General features: G+C 37.2%; 1 protein-coding gene across 1 annotated transcript in view; it reads right to left on the minus strand.

Annotated features, from left to right (window-relative positions):
• Positions 1-352: 352 nt before the first annotated feature.
• The window catches only part of LOC136877757 (G-protein coupled receptor family C group 6 member A), a 166,522-nt gene continuing 148,341 nt past the window's right edge, over positions 353-18,533 (minus strand). Inside the window, exons 7-9 of the mRNA XM_068228736.1 lie at positions 18,089-18,138; positions 9,242-9,365; positions 353-4,800 (exon numbers count right to left, since the gene is read on the minus strand). Of these exons, the coding sequence (XP_068084837.1) occupies positions 3,134-4,800; positions 9,242-9,365; positions 18,089-18,138 (1,841 nt within the window). The 3' untranslated portion in view covers positions 353-3,133. The remainder of the gene's footprint in view (positions 4,801-9,241; positions 9,366-18,088; positions 18,139-18,533) is intronic.

The following is an 18,533-nucleotide window of genomic DNA, read 5'->3' on the forward strand; positions in this document are numbered from 1 at the left end:
AATCACTACCTTCCTGATTCTAGTCCTTTCCCATCCTTGCATCACTTAAAACCTTATAGCCAAAAAAAAAAGTTCTTGTTAGAAGGAAAATAAATTACTTTAATGTCCATTCAAACGACTAAATGGCCTTAACAGCAACTACGTTGTCAAATTTGTCTCTGAGATCTTGTAAGAGTTGAGAGTCAAAGAGACTGATTTCCTGCAAATAATCACTTAAATGCCACCAGGCTCATTCAGGATCAGACATGTTATCATACGTACAAAGGTCAATGACTAAGTGGTTAAACTACAGATTTTAAATGATAAATAACCAAAAGACACTACATAATTATTTAATATAAATATTCCTTTATTGATTACAGCTTTCTCTACATCAAAAACAGATACTTATTGCACATTTCTTCACAATACACAATCTTCCACAACACATTCATTATCAATCTGACATACACATACTGCTATTACAATGACTACAAGGTAAGTAAAATAGTTTCTTTGGTACCCTGACTAGAATGAGACTTATGTTTAACTTGATCAACTGCAACAATTTTTCGATTCATAGAAAAAGTTGGAGGTTACAAAAACTCCATACAGAAGGTACAAAAACTGTAGCTATGGTACTTAATTGTTTTACTGTATTTCTTTACAACAAGAAGCACACTAGCCTCAGTCAGTCAGACAGTATTCAAGTCTGCAGATTACAAGACTTCCTTTAGAAGAATAGGTTAGTAATCTTGTCAGACTACGACTAACAAAATAAATTCACACCCAGCAGGGAAATTTAGTTTTTTAAAATTATCATTTGATAAACAAGGGAAAGCTGATAATTAGTCTAACCATAAATATGAAAGACAGTATTAAACCACTGTTATAAAAGAAACTGAGTTAGATTAGAATAAATATTGAGCATATTTTTGTGGGTTTGTGAGGATAAACCATGGTTTAGAACACAAGGGAGACAGATTGTCAACATCAAGCACTTTTGTTATAATCAGCACGTTGATTATGCCTAGAATCCTGCAGCCTTACATATAAATTCTGAAACACATCTAATACTAAATTTTTTAGAGACAAGATGAAAAGCAATAGAAACATTCCCATGGCAACAGTTTACCTTAAAAATTCAAAACTTAAATACAACAGGAAGCTTGTTTTCTCTTTTCTTTTGCACATCATTTTATAAGCTGACAAGGTTGTCCATTCCCTGACACATCTCTTCATATTTTATATTTGTTAACATCTACGGCATTTGTTAACATTTGGTCCCTGTTGCTAAGAAGAACAGTAGAAGAGAATTACAGTTTGACTAGTTGAGAGAGTAGTAGTAACTGAATAAAATACTACATTATATCTCATGTTTTAAGACTGTACCTTATAGATCTAATTCAAATAATTATAATTACAGTAATATTTTTAGCTAATACATTGTTCAGTTATGCTACCTGCCATAATAAATTAACATTGATGTAAATATTATTGTTCAGTCTGTAAGTACTGTGTGTTTACCACATAAAATTCTTCATTAAAAACCACATAGCTGTGGTGACCGAAGCATTTTCCCACTTCAGAATATTTGAATATTTTTTTCTGAGCACAGTTGATACTATAAATTTTGCAGGATCTAATTTAATATCATGTTGAGTACTTGCTATTGCAACATGGAGTGTTAGCTAAAAAGTACCTGTTCCCATTAAGTCAACAGGTCATAAAATGATTTGCTACATTAAGAAAGATAAATTACCATCTGCAAAATAAGTTGTACCTTGTGTCTCTTTAGAGAAGGGATGTTATAAAATATGTGAAGTATGAAAAAGGGATTTCAAAATATTTAAAATAAATCCTGCCACTAGTCTCCTTCGTGTTTTTCATAATTTACTACAGTTGATTACTTTAACACTTATCTTTAGGAACAGATATGGGAAATTAATCAATTCCTTCTTCCTACCTGATTGATTGTAAAAATACTCAAGAAACACATTTAAAAATGAGGATACAATTCCATTACAGTATGTTAATTCCTTACTTTCTGAAATTATTGTAAATATGAACAGCTGTATGAATATTCCAGTTATTATATCCTTTCTATTCCTCTTTTATAGTCCATAATGCTTCATATCAACTAAATAAAGTTCCAACCAACAATCTAGAGCATTCTGAATGGTTCTCATACCTCAGACAACTGTTCTATAGCTAAATTTTTCCACCAAAACTTTCAACTTTTTGAAAGCACATTACAGATAATTTTAAACCTGGTTCTTAAAAGGTAATTCAAATTTACCAGAACAGTATTATAAACATATATATGCATCCACTTTTGTCACTTGTAAATATATAGTAGATAAATAATTAACATTAACATTTTCATATGACAATGCTACTACAGAGTTTTGAGGAATCCAGCATACAGCATTTTCTCGTGGAACACTCTTTTCTATCCCGAAACCATGTGTTTAGAATTCCTTAATTTCATAGCTACAGCATTGTCAGTCATACTAAGAAGTCAACATGAGAAAAGATTTCTTCTTCACAAAACAAATTCTTACAGGTTAAAAAAATTCATATGTTAGCTATAAAATAAAATCTTGGTCAAAAAGTTATCTTGCTACACGACAATGTTTAGATAAGCTGACACATTTTCAAGATCAATGCTTCATGGTTGGAGAAACTTGAAATCATTTTAGGTGAAGAATGCAGAACATGGCAAATCAACAATGTATCTCAAACTGATGTCCTAGAAAACATGTGTAAATTTTAGATAAACACTTCTCAAGCGAATGACAAAATGTTATTTCCAGCAACACAATCTTTGTAACATTATCGCTGTAGTCCCTTTCAAAAGTAAAAGTAATCATTTAAAATGTACTCTACTTCTTTTTCTTTACTAAACTTACAGGACACTTCGATAGTGAAAAAAATATAAAACTTAATTTCTAAAATTCTGGAAATTTCTGAGCATCATTAAATTATTTGGAAAGAAGAATCTCCTCGTCTTTCATACAATAAGTTACAATTACAAAGTTTGTAATAGTATGCTGACACCATTTAGAAGGAACAACGTCCAACCAGGCCTGCAAGTTTTAACACATTTGTAAGAAAAAGCCACAGGGATGATCAGCAAGTGTATTCCTTCTTGTTAAAAATGTGTGACTTTGTTTGGTGAAGCTGGAGAATCACATCGCTGGTACGGGTTCTCTGGACTGGTGGGTCGCTGATGACCTGAAGTCTTGAATGGAAAATTTGCATTTGCTTCTGGGTGCTCCGAGTAGAAATTTGGGTTTATTTGTCCAGTTGAGTATGGAAGCACAGGATTCACACAATCATACAGTGCCTGATGTGAAGCTGCCCGGTAATTCAAGTCAAGAATACTTGTCGAGTTAGCACAGGCCAAAGTTGGTAAAGCACTTGTTAAGTTATCCCTCACTATTGCTGTCATCATCATGTATGTTCTTGGGATGAAGACAGTGATGAGGATTCCACTGGCTGTAGCAGCGAGGCCTCCACTGATGGCAGCGTCTTGCCACTCCCGAGGACTTAGCAGGTAAGCTGTAGTCCAGCCAACCCAAATGAGCAAACTCAAAATAGATGCTGCTGTGAAATATATTCCCTCACGGTAATTTCTCTTTGACCTAATGGTGAAAGGACAGGTACAAACCAAAAGAATAAGAAGAAATATATCATAACAGAGTAGAATTTGGAAGTAATAACCTTCATACATGGAGGCACACTGGTTAGGATCAAGAAATGTTGTATTTATAATCCAAAACTGGGTACTGAGAGCAATCTGCACCCCTAGGATAAAGAAGCAGAGGACAGACTGTATGTAACCATTGATATGACTCATGAAGCCTCCATCCTGGTCACAAGAAGCTAGCATCAGACCACGCGAGAACATGATCGAAAAGAGCAAAGCGTAGCCGAGACTGGTTCCAGTGACTCTGAGAGAACAGAAGAGACTGTCCAGGAAATGACTTGGATCATTAACATTGAAACTGAAAGGTAAAGTGGCACAGTATGTAAATACAATTGAGATCAACAGGAAGAAAGAGAAGGTGGGATTTCCTTCAAGGATATCACCTTTCAAGATACGAACTGCAATAAAAATAGAGATGACAAAACAGCAGGCAATACCAACTGCTCCAATAGAAGCAACAGCAGCAACCCATGCATCAGATCTCCAGCTTATAGCAGAGAATATCTCACCAAACCCTGTCTCCTTGTGCCGGGAAATGTAATAGTGGGCAAAGTTGCTGCACTGCTGACAGTCACGGCCTGTAGTGACATTGTAAACCATACCCAACCTGCAAAACTCATCTTTGGGAACACTGCTGTTTATATTTGAAACTAGTTTGAGTTCCACAGATTCTTCATCAAAACCACTTGAATAGACGGCGACTTCTTCCAGAATGGTGCCTGCAGTCACACGAGTGACTGCAGTGAGGAAAATTCGAGTGTTTGAGGTTAACAACTTCTGTATTTCATTCTTTTTGCTTAACATATTCTGTCCAGACACTCTGGTCAATGTATTGAACTGTGGTAAATTACTACAGATGCCAATAGAAGAAACATTAGTGGTGTTTGATGTGCAATGCATGGTGAAGGCAGTCTTAAAAGTGTGTGCTATCTGCAATACTGGCATAGCAACTTGCATGAAAAGAGGGTAACTAATAAGCAGCCTCTCCTGCGAGTTTAGTACGTTAGCATCATATTTGTGGTTATCCTCGAATGAGATGTGGGTCTCCTCCTCTTGTTGAAGAAGACCAATTCCAGGGAGAACAATAAGTGAATCTGTTGGCAACTCGACTGAAACAGAAACAAAAATAAATTTATTTTGCTTCCGGATCAAAAGAAATCAGCATGAAAAGGTGACGATTGCTCTAGACAAAAAAGACTAGAACAATGACGAACTGGCAAAGAGCGAGATAGAAATGCACAAACAACACAAAATGAAATAAAAATGTATATATGCACAAGGAGAATATGCGCAAAAAGTCAGAAACCAGGACAATTCGATTCAAAAATGTTACTAGCAAGATAGTAGGGAATTTTAAAAACAGCAAAAATTTACTTTAAAAAATATTGTGCAATGTTTGTTTGTTCGTGAGGGGAATTTAATATTTCCTCATGACACTAAGAATTTTGTTTACACTGCAACACTGTTCTACTGCTCACAACCTTGTCGATAGTCATCTCGCTTACCAAATTTTTCTCTAACTTCCAATTTTTGTATTATTTGAATTATTGTTTAACAGTTTTGCTACATTCTTCTACCAAGAGATAAAACTGAAGATCATACAGACTGATTAACTACAGCTGTAGCTTGAAATAAGTATTCAAAGAGGCTAGACCAATAACACTATTGTCACACAGCATGGGCTTCATTGCTGTTACAAAACCTTACAAGTTAACTTGAATTCCTAGTTCAAAACCAGGAAAAAAATTTATGCACACTACTACAGTAATTTTTAAATGTATTTTTTAGGTTAGACAAAGAACTGCAAACCAGACAAATTCTTGATGAAGCACTAAATACAAAAATGTATTTACAGATCATAGAAATGAAGCATCATGGTGATCCCTTATGCTTGCATGCTCATTATGTTGTATATTAGCATTAATTGGAGCAATTTCGCAGAGTCGTGAAATCTAAATGTGAGTTATGATTACATTAGCGGCGAGCCAGCAAGGGAAAAGACAGTTGCATGGAAAAGAATGGACAGACAAAAACACGCCAGTCATAAACCATGGCTAAGAAAGTGTACAGACGAAAGAGCATATCGCTTCCCCGGTGAAACAATAAATCGCAGGAGACAAAGCCTAGACCAATTGGATATGCTTGATTTTTAAAGAACTCCAGGAGAGTGTTATAAAAAGAAAACAAACCTTGAAAGAAGGCCGAGGGTCCCGAAACATCTTTCAATCTCACTAAGTTTACAAAAGGAGTATTTTTATTACCCCACCTATACAATACAATTAATTCCACGGTTATGTGGTTAAATAAACATAGAAATTACTAAATTTAAAGGGACATGTTTTGCCCTCCTTTTATTGGGCATCATCAGCCTTATTTAATCTTAAAACAAGCATTGGTCAGAGGACATTATCACTCATAACTTATCAAAATTGAAATGTGATTTCTTAAAAGTAATTACACTGCGGAATAATTGTTATAAAATAAGGATGTTGTGATATAACATATACTGTACAATACATGCTAAAATCACTTTATACAATTTAAAATGTTTATCTAAAATGAAAAGAATTTTGTGTCATATTAATTCTAAAAACAACACATGTCCGACACTGAAGTGGATCCTGTTTGTAGGAAGTTTGAACATACGCATTGCTTGGGGGTCAGATATCGAACCCAAGACCTCAATAAACAAGAGTGGTATGACAATACACAAAAGCTAAGGTTGAATTCTATATTTTATGTAAAACACAGGAGCTAAAAAATATTGGCCAGAAAAAAGGCGAATGATTTAAGATTATCTTATTAAGTTGATTAATCAAAATTTATCGTTAGATAACTAATGCAAGAAGACGTTTATATGTTGAAGTCGCTGCTGGGACAAATATATCAGAGTATTTGACAGATATGTTTGACAGTCTCATAAAAGTGTGGTCCCTTTAGAAGATGTAGAACAGACTAACGCTGCTGATGCATTAAGACGGACATAGTTTACAGCGAACGATGTAACCACATTCTTTTCCACGGTGTTCTACATGTCAGTAATAATAATAATAACTTAAATGTTTCCACCTTTTCAATACAATATATTCACAAATTTACAAAATTATACGGTACCGGTACTAGTTTCGACCCCTAGATGGGTCGACCCCTAGATGGGTCGAAACTAGTACCGGTACCGTATAATTTTGTAAATTTGTGAATATATTGTATTGAAAAGGTGGAAACATTTAAGTTATTATTATTATTACTTATATATTGTTCAATACGGACCAAAAACATGAAATTCATAACCATCAATTCTACATGTCACCAAGAGGGCGAGATGAATTTGTGAGCCGTCAAATATCCAGGTGGAGATGGACATGCTCAAAGTCATGTTTAAGGGTAATGGTTACAGCGATATGTAGATTCATAGAGCCCTGCATCCCAGAGAATCGACCAAGCAAAGCTCACAGAAGGAAGAAGTGAAGAGAACTGCCTACTTGCCTTACATTCATAACACCGCCGATCCAATTGCCAAGGTCCTCCACAATCACAATATAAAAACTGTGTTTGGCACCGTCATTAAAATTGCTCACAGTCTGAGTAAAACCAATGACAAATTGTCCCCACTTTTACATCCTGGGGTATAAGAAATTCCCTGTACTTGTGGTAAGGTATAAATCGGCCAAACTTGCCGGTCCATTGGTATCCATATCAAGGAACATTAATGTAATATTCGTCTCAACCAGCCAGAGAAATCGGCAATAGCTGAACACGCTCTGTCGGCGGGTTATGATGTCATGTTCCAAGATGCTCGAGCTCTTACCCACACTAGACACTACAGGTCCAGGATTATACAGGAAGCTGTGAAAATATGTAGAAATCCTAACAATTTCAACAGGGACACTGGCTATCATTTAAGTAATACCTGGTTGCCAGCCATTAAGGATTTACGTAGGTAGTTCCTTTCCCTGTCCCTTCACTATTGCTATTTTTTTTCAGTGTTTTCCAAATTCGTACGTTCCTCATCGCCAGATGTTTCATTCCAGGCTTGTGTCAATGTCATAGACCTGTCATTGTCATATGTTAAGTACACATGTTATGTGACCCTCTTAGATTGATTCTGATGGTTCGGTCCGCTTCCGCTTCGAGCGCTAGAGCTGTGGCACGTCTGGAGAGCCATCTGGTGATGAATGAACGTACCATTTCCACTTCCATTATAAGTCTAATTTTAAAAGTCATTGTTTAAGAAGCCTTTCTAGTGGACAGTCAAGATTTTCTTCTGATGATGCAGAGCACAGTTCTCTATGAAACGTAAAGAATTTCAGCTTATTTTCTTGACATGGCATAAGCCCAAATGCCTATACAGTATCATATCTATAAGTACGGGTTGTGAAAGCATCAATGGCAACAAACAACAAGTTTGTATGAGTCATCACACTTTACATCAAAAGCACCCCTTTCTTCTTTCTTCAATGAACTTGCATCTTTTAGAGGGCAATTTTCAGTTTGGTTATTTTGCAGAGTTCCTATCAGTCCAATGCAAGGTATGTAAAAATATCAACAACACTTAGGGTTAGGAAATAGTTGTCCACAAATATGTGATGAGGGAGCACTTTTCCGTTTCAGTCTTCAGGCAGATTTTCAGAAAACTTAATTAGAATTCCTCCTCTTAAACCAAAATCTTGCTTGTACTCATTCTGCTGTCCCTTTGCACCTTGTAGATGACAAAGTCGATCAAGTAACCCAGTCTTAGATTATGACACCATACTTTGTATCTGAAGCAAATTGGCTTGCCATGAATGTTCTCTTTCAGGCCATGCCTCCCGTAGTTATGGGATATGACTATCTCCCATGTACCAAACTCCTTGAAACTCTCTTTCAGTTTGTCTACATATGGTCTAACCTTTGCAATACGATAATTTTTGTCCAAGCTAGTATTGTCGCTCAGATGAAGATTCCTCATAATTTCTTAAAACCTAGTTCTTCGCATTGCGCTTGAAACTAAGTCATTTCTTGTATCACTACTTTCTTCCTGGTACATGCTATAGCGGGGCAATGGAACATAACCACTGAGTAAGAGAATGCCAATAAAAGCTTTCAGCTCATCGGTAGAAAACTAACATTGGACGTCCTTTCTGAACGACACATTGTTTCACAATATCTGAAGTCCACTCTTCACTGTAAAATAGCTGAAATACTTGTACAGGAGATAATTGCCTACATAATGCATTAGGCTCATAAAATACATACTTGTTCTGTTTTCTAGCATTTTCTTCATTTCACAGTTTTCAGGCAGATCACAATTTCTCCACTTTCTAACCTGTTTCCTGTTCCTGTTCCCTAACAACCTAATTTGTGCCAATGTCGTATTGAAACTACTCATATCCTGTTCGCCAATATCGCGAGAACTGTCTTGGTCTGGAAGTTCAATTTCCTCAGAATATTCTTCTACACTTTCTCACTCAAGTACCGTATCCTCATTGAAATTACGGAAGATCACTTCGGCTTCAGATCTTAGCTGCTGTCCACTCAGATTATTTATTGTTCATCCAGTGTCTTTGTCACCACTGTCTTCATCTATGCCGTACCTTACTCGCAGGGGAGCCATGAATACATCTACACAATTGGCTCGTAACATATCCGGAGGCTCCTCCTCCTCCAGTAATGCCATAATCTCATGCACAGGCTCCTACACGAAATGAAAAAGAGAACAAAAATTCTAAAAGTGCACAGAAGTACTAAGAAAATGGTCAGAAATGTAATAATATGTGAAAAGATTCCAGAATAAAGTTTAATGTTTTTGATATAATTTGTGCTTGGTGTTGCAAAAACGCAACACACATAATCTAACTAGTCTGAGTGACCCATTGTTGCATCCAGGATAAATTTTTTCACACAGACATATTACAATATATTATCACTGTGTTACACCATTCTCGGAGTTCATTCACTGTTTCAATTCACCAGCTATCCACACTACGACATGCTGTCAGATACAGTGGGAAACACAAGGAGCTCGTAGCTTGAGTCATGGAGAAACTATATGGCTAACACCAAAGAGTTCACAATAGCTGCTGCCAACTTTATTTAACAAAATGTATATCATTGTGCACTGTTGTGAAAACACATCACCGGGAACTAATGATTTTTTCTTTATTATTAATACAGTACAGTGGAATCATATTGTTTCTTTCCACTGATTAATTTTAATATAAATTACAGCAGAAAATATCCACAACAACTTAAAAAAGGTAAAAAAAAAGTCATTAAACTATCAAATAGGCTATGGAAGCTAAAATATGAAAGAAAGGCAAAATAATAACTGGTCCTACCATTCCCAAACGTACAGAAGCATGTTTTTCTTTATGTGACACTTCGATGTATCCACCCAGATAAAAGAGGCAGTTTGCCTAACTTCCAGGCTCTAGTTATAACTAGAGGGCATATTTTGGCATATTTTCATGTTTTGTTTGTTTCAAGATATAGTATGCCCATAAGAAATAATGGTGATTTAGACCATTTGAAATCCAACAGCTAAGTTTCATAGTGCATATAAATGGATAATTGCAGTTTATTATCATTATTTTGTATAAAACAACATTTAATATTGTATATTTATATTCAAATTGGTACAACAATGCAAAAAAATTGATATACAGTAGAGTCTCGCTCAACCGACCTTTGCTTATCCAACATTCCGTGTTATCCGACACTGGTAGACTCACCTTGAACTTTTGGTTGAGACTGAATTCTGGGTCATCCTGTGTGGAGGGTGCGACCGTAGGACAAGCACTGGTCTGACTGCTGGCGGTAGGACCGATTTTTTCTCAAGGAAAGGAGCAACGAGTCTTCAGTCATTGTTGTGTTGATTGATTGGTTGGATGTGGTTGTAATAGTTTTCATATTTATCTTCTGTGAGTATGGCGAGTAAACGGAAAAAAGTGATTGTTTCTATGGAAAGCAAGTTGAGTGCGTTAAAGAGACTGGACAAAGGGGAAACTCTTCAAAAAGTGGCTTCAGATTATGGTGTTGGACATGTTACAGTGGGAGACTGGAAAAAAATGAGAGGGAAGAAATTTAAAAGTGGTGCTCTACCAGAGCAACAAGTGATGCACTGAAAATTATGAAAACAATGAAAACTGTGAGTAGGAAAAGTAAGTGAAGCACTATTCCTTTGGTTCACTCGAAACCAGGAAAAGGGCCTGCCAATATCTGGCCCCATTCTGCAAGAAAAGGCGTTGTATTTCCAGAAGGATTTTAATGAAGGGGACCCTAATTTTACTGCCAGTGCTGGGTGGCTTGATCAGTGGAAAGACGGTACGGCATTAGGCAGCTTAATATCTGTGGAGAAAAAATGTCAGCTAAATCTGAAGAGGAGTTGACAGAGCTGATCAAGAGAGTAGAGGAAGCAAGCCTAGAAATTGGATTGCACCTAAATCGACAGAAAACCAAAGTCATAATCGTTGATCGTAAGAACAACAACAGTCCACATATCAAACAGATTGGAGGGTGTGAAGTTGTACATCAGTATGTATACCTAGGCTCCTTACTATCCAATTCTGGTGGTTCCAAAGATGAAATAAAGCGAAGAATTGAAATAGCAAAGGTAGCAATGATCTGTCTGCGGAAGATCTGGAAAGATAACGTCACCATTAAGACAAAAAAGAAGCTCACTGAATCTCTAGTCTTCTCAGTCTGCTTGTATTGTGCAGAGATGTGGACCATCCTCAAACGTGATCGTGAACGGATAGAAAGCTTTGAAATGTGGTGCTGGAGGAAAATGTTAAGGATTCCTTGGACAGCTCATCGCACGAACACATCAATCCTGAACCAACTTCAGATAAAAGTTTGTCTATCGTGTAAGGTCTCTCAGCGGATTGTACGCTACTTTGGACATATAATGCGCTGAGATGGTAGTCTTCAAAAGCTGATTGTTGAGGGCAAAGTCCAGGGAACTAGACAATGAGGAAGAATACCAATGCGATGGATTGACATGGTGAACGGCCCCCTACAGTGTTCTCTCAGAGTAACCACATTGAAAGCTTTAGGTAGGGAAGAATGGCGGGGTATGGTTCATCGGCTAGAGGGCTGAATATTATGATAGTCATGACGCCTCAGTCATAAGGTAAAACGAAGAAGAAGAAGAATGAAGAAGAAGAAGAAGAAGAAGAAGAAATCCGATGAGGTTGTGAAATGTTAAAAGGAATTTCAAGAAATAATTCTTGCTGAAGGATTAACCGTTGATCAGATTTTGAATTGTGATGAGACTGGGCTAAATTTCAAGATGCTGCCATCAAAAGCTCTCGCAGCCCAAGCCGAGACGTCTGCACCTGGTTACAAGCGAAGAAAGGAAAGAGTTACAGTAAAGCAAAGAAGCCTAGGGCATTTAAAAACATTTCTGTTAATGCTCTTTCAGTATATTGCATGAATCAGACGGCTGCCTGGATATCTGCTGTCATTTTTAGAGACTTTTTTTTTTTTTTTTTACACAGTTTGTTGCAGATGGAGAAAAATTTTGAGCTCCAAACAACCTTCCTAGAAAAGCTCTTTTTCTACTAGAAAACGCTCAATCACACCCGAATGAAAAGCAACTTAGAAGTGATGACATCAAAGTCATGTTCCTCCCTCCCAACGTGACATCATTATACCAGCCAATGGACCAAGGTGTGTTGGAAACATTGAAGATGAAATATCAGCGGGAACTCATTTCATCCCTGATAGAGAAAACAGACAATGGCAACATGATAGAAAAGTTAAAACGAATCAACGTGAAAGATGTGACATACTGGATAGTGCAGTCTTGGGAAGAAGATGAAACAACGACATTTGCAAAGTCTTGGAATATATTCTCGAGTGGGGTTGAACATCGAAAGGAGTTGGTACAGGAAGACATGAAAAACATTGTTCCCTTACTGAATTGCATTCCTGGCCTTGAGGATGCTACGACTCAAGATGTAAGTGGTGTGCACAAGATCAGCTATTTGAACTAACTGGCCCTGATATTATTGACTTTGTAAATGCTAACTTAACTGAGGATGATGGAGGAGAAGAACGAGGCATTGCAGAACAAAAGGAGAAAACGATGACTCACAGTGAAGGATTAAGTGCATTGGAAATAGCATTAAACTAAGTTGAGCAACAGCCGGAAGCAAGCCCAATGGAGGTGTTGATTTTTCGCCGATGGCTGGATCTCACAGCAAGAAAACGTGAATCAGCAAGCAAGCAGACATTGTTGACAAGTTTCTTTTCATAAGACATTTGGAATGTTTTCGTTCAGTACTGCATATAGCCCTTTCAGACCTGAAAGAAAACTGGGGGTGTGAATTTTTGTTTGTACGTCAAGAACTGACTAAAATGCTCCTCAATACACATATTAATAGTTTATTTTACAAAATAAAAACTAACATCCGAAAAACAGGACCCACACAATTGTGCGTATCAAAATTCAAAACCTCGTTGTATCACGTACGATGGTGTAGCTTCAAAATTTACGTTCGCTAACCAATGTACACACTTCATTGAATATATTCCGGTATTCAGTAAAGCTTCTAGATTAATATAAACGCAGTAAATAAACACGTACTTTCGGCACTACTGCTTCCTGTCATCTCGCCGATCAACTGTGCTTTTTAAACTCTTCTTCCTTCGCCCTGGCGGTCAAGCGCATACTAAAATCAATTGAAATACACGCCACGTGTCCTGCACAATCACTGCAGTCCGGTGTAGTGCCGAAAAAACATCAAATACGGTCAGGGATAACTAAAATACGAACCCGCACAATTGTGCGTACTCGGTCTGAAAGGGATATTGTACAATTGAATTGATAATTCAATAAATACAGTACCATATACCATGTCGTTGTTTTAGTAATACAGTACCTTATAGCCTTCCTGTTTTAGTTCATTTTCAAAGTTATTCTGCATTGTCCGACATTTTCGGTGATCCGACGTACTCCAGGTCCCGTTTAGGTCGGATAATCGAGACTCTACCGTATAAAAATTTCGTTCACCACCGGAAGCCTTTACGATGTTGTTGACAGTAGACAGCTAACATGACCTTGACAATGTGGTTTTCTTTCTTTGGTGGCATTTTGATATTAGGTTCATATGTTCGAATCATAGAAAAATAATGTTTTACAAGACCTGATCTAGCAGGGAGGAGAGATCCTTCCTCGCTGCTTGGCAGCAGTAGCGGCGATTGGGGAGAGGGGGGGACGAGGGGGGGCAGTCGCCTCCCACTTTGTGGAGAGAAAAAAATCAGTTTTAGCCACCTTAATTTTTTAAGTTTCAGCAGACTGAAGAATCTATCAGTTGTTTAATATATTGCCTGAAAGTACAAATTATAAAAAAGGCAATTTGTACAGTCCCCATTGTTTTTTCAGCTAATTCCTTGATTTAATGTAATTAATTATTAAGAAAAATAATCAGCGGAAATACGCACAAAATATCATTCTTTGCGGCTTACTGTTTCGCACAGAGTCACAGCAAGCAGTCGACAAGTAATGGAGACTCGCACAGCAGTGTGTAGCATGTGCTGTGAGAAGGGTAGCAGGAGTATACTGTATTTTTGGCAAGGTCATGGACACTGGGGTATGATTCACCCCCTTACCGCATGCATTCGTCAGTCTAACATTCTCATTCAGTAAATGTGTCTGTGCACTTCTATCTAGTGTGTTACTTTGTTACTGTGTAGTCAAATACTAAATGATATTTTAGTTGTATAATAACGCCAAACTTCTATTTAATTGAAATACATGTCTAATTATTGCTCCTTTGATGAATGTTTTATTGTATAGTACTATTATTACCGCACTAAAGTTGGTAGACTCGAACTTACATCCCTATCGAAATTCGCTCAGAGAAAATCAAAAAACTTCCAATTTTTTTTTTTAGATTTTTTTCAATGTTGATGCTCTTCCCCCCTCCCCCTGCTATAGCCCTAGACTCTGGCACTTTTGTTGTCTATACATTTTTTCCCCCCTACTTCTAACTCCCAATCGCCACTACGGCTTGGCAGGGACCAACCTACCCCACCCTAAAAAGTATTCTTACTTAGCCTATATAGAAGAATTAAAACAGAAACAGTCAAACTAAATAATGCCGCCATTTTCTTTGTTCCTATCGTCTTATCACTAGCAGGACCTAAGCAGTCCAGACCAATTGTCTTGTCCAGACCAATATTTTGTAGCTTTAACCTATCTTTACCGTTCATCTTTCGTATTATTCAGTATCTGTGGATAATGCGCCAATATCGATATGCCTTTAGTGCATTGCGAGCTCGCTGGTTATATTAGTGTGTCTGTTTTAGAGCACAGATGCATGCATATTTTGCCATTTTTTTGTGCATCTGAATCCACCTTCTAGTTATAACTAGATGTATATATGCATTGTGCTATAGATATGATGTACCATAAATGATTCCAACAGTCACTATCACCAATCAACCTATGGACCCAAAAAACTATGAAATCAACATTCTTCTCTCATTTTGTAGTTTCTTTTTCACCCCTCCTAGACCCTCATGCTGATGGAGACTGAACTTGGACTTAAACGGCATCAAGAGTGTCACAGTTCCTCTCAGCAACCACAAAAACTATGGGTTCAATACTAATATCTGTTGTTTTAATTCATTTTTTCCATTTAACACCCTCCCCTAGGAGAGCTAGGGCTGTCTTGCCGCCACAGTAGCTTTTCCAGATAGTAAGTCACATGTACCTACTTTGGTTGACAGCTATGCTGGAACATACTTTCATAATCTCACTACTGTAGAATTACTGAGCTGACGTTGCTATGGTTATGACGAGCCATTTAATCACCATTTTGTCTAATTCTTGTATGACAAATGCTATATTTTGCCTATATTAGCCTATGTTAATGTGCCAAAGGGCCTGAATCTAGGTAATGGAGAGGGCTATTAAAAAATTTCTTGTAGATAGGGTTACCCGAAGGGTCCTAAAAAGTAAGTACTGGTATACAAAAAGTGGTTCACATTGGTGGAACGGTATGAATTTGTATAAGGAACAGAGGCAGGCAGACATTCTGCTTTATATATATGCAATGAACACAAACAAAAATTATATTTCCAAGTCCATTCCACTTTTAGTTGTAAAATATTGCGACTGAGTAATGCCACAGAATGAAAGATGTCATTCTGTGTTTTAATAACATTTATCATCACTACTAGTGCTGCAGAATTGCCAGTTTACCTGGCAGTGTTAAGGTTGTAGCATGAAAATACAATGAACTGTCCTTGTTACAAACTTCCAGAGTTACTTTCGCTACATACAATATCAAAAGCAACAACTAGATCTCAGACAGTTTGAAGTTTTGTCCAGGTACCTTGGAATTACTGTATTATTTTTTCCCCCACAGCATTTGCTACACAAGCCACTAATTTCTATTAAATCTTTTAATTCCTTCAATTGGAAATTAAACTCCTCATTAAACTGTGTTTTACTGATTGACATTGCATTATGCACAGTGCAGTTATCGACGTTGGACATACAATAATGTGTTCTTCCTTGATCTGTACATAATCAGACGTGGCACCATATTATTCTCTCCATATCATGGTCAATGCAATTGGATTTTAGAAGTGAAAAGTCACGTCTCTTATGGTTCATATTCCACATTAAACAGGAAGTCCTGAAGCTATGATCATGTCAACAGTCATGTAAAACTACAAGCTTTGCTTAGCTTACCTTTGCTTTTCTTTTGTTCTCCTGCCTGTTCATTATTGCTGGAATACTGCATGCACAGCATCTTGCAAATGTTAATTTGAAGGATGAATTTCTTTAATTCAGTGTCCCTAAAGTGGTGGCAGAAACCAATTATTACTGGTGTAGAAATGGCCAACAACCTAACAGGACAAGTAAGTAAATAAGGGCCAAAATAATGTTTCACTGTAGTCTGCCTTGATCTTGACAATGGGGCAGATCATCCTCTATTTCCTGGTACAAGTGCAAGGTTTACTTTGGCCCAGTCACAAGAATTTCAGTAAATAGAGTTTTCTTCAGAAACCAAATGTTGTTCTTGTCTGCAGAATGTGGAAACTGTTGTAACAGCAATTCGTATGACTCCACACACCAGTCCAATTTGGCATCACTCAGCTTTTTGTCATGCATTGACTGGAAATATTTTATGTGCAAATCTCATTTGCTAGAATATAGTAGTTAATTATGCATGACTAGGAATAAAATGTATTTATAGATTTCACTTGTGAGAAAACCACAACCACACAGATCTCCAAAGAAATCGTTACGTCTTTCACTTCTTCATGCACCCTAGGCAAATCACAAAATGTTCCTCATCTATGAATGAAACTGTGTCGATCATTTCCAACTACCAGGTGTTCAGTCGTGCATTCTGTTGTGTTTAATATTTTGGACCACAGGAGGCAGTAGTAGAAAAATTTTCAGGTTTGCATATACACTATATGTACATCATTGGCAGTAAGGATGTAAAGGAGAGGGCATGTAAGTTTCTTGTAGATCCCACTTAGAATATGGTTCCAGTGTATGAGACCTACACTATGATTACTTTATATGAGAACTGGAAAAGATCCAAGGGAAAGCAACAATATTTGTTGTTTTCCAACGAAAGTGTAGTCTTATGAAAATGTTGCAAACTTTGAGCTGGGAAGACTTGGGAGTAAGGAGAGGAGCTGCTCAATTAAGCTGTACGTTCCAAGCTGTCTGTGGAGAAAAGGTATGGAATTATATTAGTAGATGAATAAGTTTAAGTGGAGCTCTTAAAAGAAGAAAAGATCATAATATGAAGATAAAGCTGGAATTCAATAGGACAAATTTGGACAAATATTCATTTATAAGACAAGAAATAAAGTAATAGAATAATTTAACAAGGGAAATGTTTAATAAATTTGCAAGCTCTTTGAAAATGTGTAAGAAAAGGTTAGGTAAACCATTGATAGGGAACCTGTCACCTGGGCAACAGTCTTAAATGCAGATCACTGATGAATGATGCTATGATTGTGCTGCCTCACTATACTCTGCGGTATATGCAGACATACAAATTCTCATCACTTATCCTAATGAAATGAGATTGAAAATCCCCATGCACCTCACAAAGTGTTCCTCAGTATGAGTGAAGCTGTGTGCACCATTTCCAACTACTGGATGCTCTGCTGTGCATTGTTGTGTTGTATTTAATATTTTGGGCCGCAGGTGGTAGTAATAGGGAAATGTCCAAGTGAAGGAATTAAAAGATTTAATAGAAATAAATGGCTTGTGCTACAAATGATGTGGGGAAAATATAATACAGTAATTCTAAGGTACCTGGACAAAACTGCAAACTGTCTGAGATCTAGTTGTTGCTGCTGAATTTTTTGTAGCAGAAATAACTATGCAAGTTTGTAACAAGAACAGTTCATTGTAATTTCAAGCTACCATCTTACCACTGCCAGGCACATTGGCAATTCTACAGCAATAGTAGCGATGATACGATCTGCAACATGGGATTTGGAACATAGTACCTCGGAAAACAACTATAAGAAAATTATGTAGGATAATCAGCAGTCATAGAGAAACTACTACTTTTCCAAGGACCTTCAGATAGTACACTTTAAAATGGGGGGTCACTCATTGAAATCTGTTCAGTCTTTCCCTCAAATTCCACTCAGGAGAATGGCTTACTGTATATATATATATACACTGACTGACAGAGCAAATGCAACACCAAGAAGGAGTGGTCAGAACTTTATGCCAATTGCAGGGTAGACTGACGTCATTGAGGTATGCTCATGATGTGAAATGCGCTGCTGTGCTGCGCACGTAGCGAACGATAAATGGGACACGGCGTTGGCGAATGGACCACTTCGTACCGTGATTTCTCAGCCGACA

Source organism: Anabrus simplex, chromosome 7 (assembly GCF_040414725.1).
Source record: "Anabrus simplex isolate iqAnaSimp1 chromosome 7, ASM4041472v1, whole genome shotgun sequence".
Lineage (NCBI taxonomy): Eukaryota > Metazoa > Arthropoda > Insecta > Orthoptera > Tettigoniidae > Anabrus > Anabrus simplex.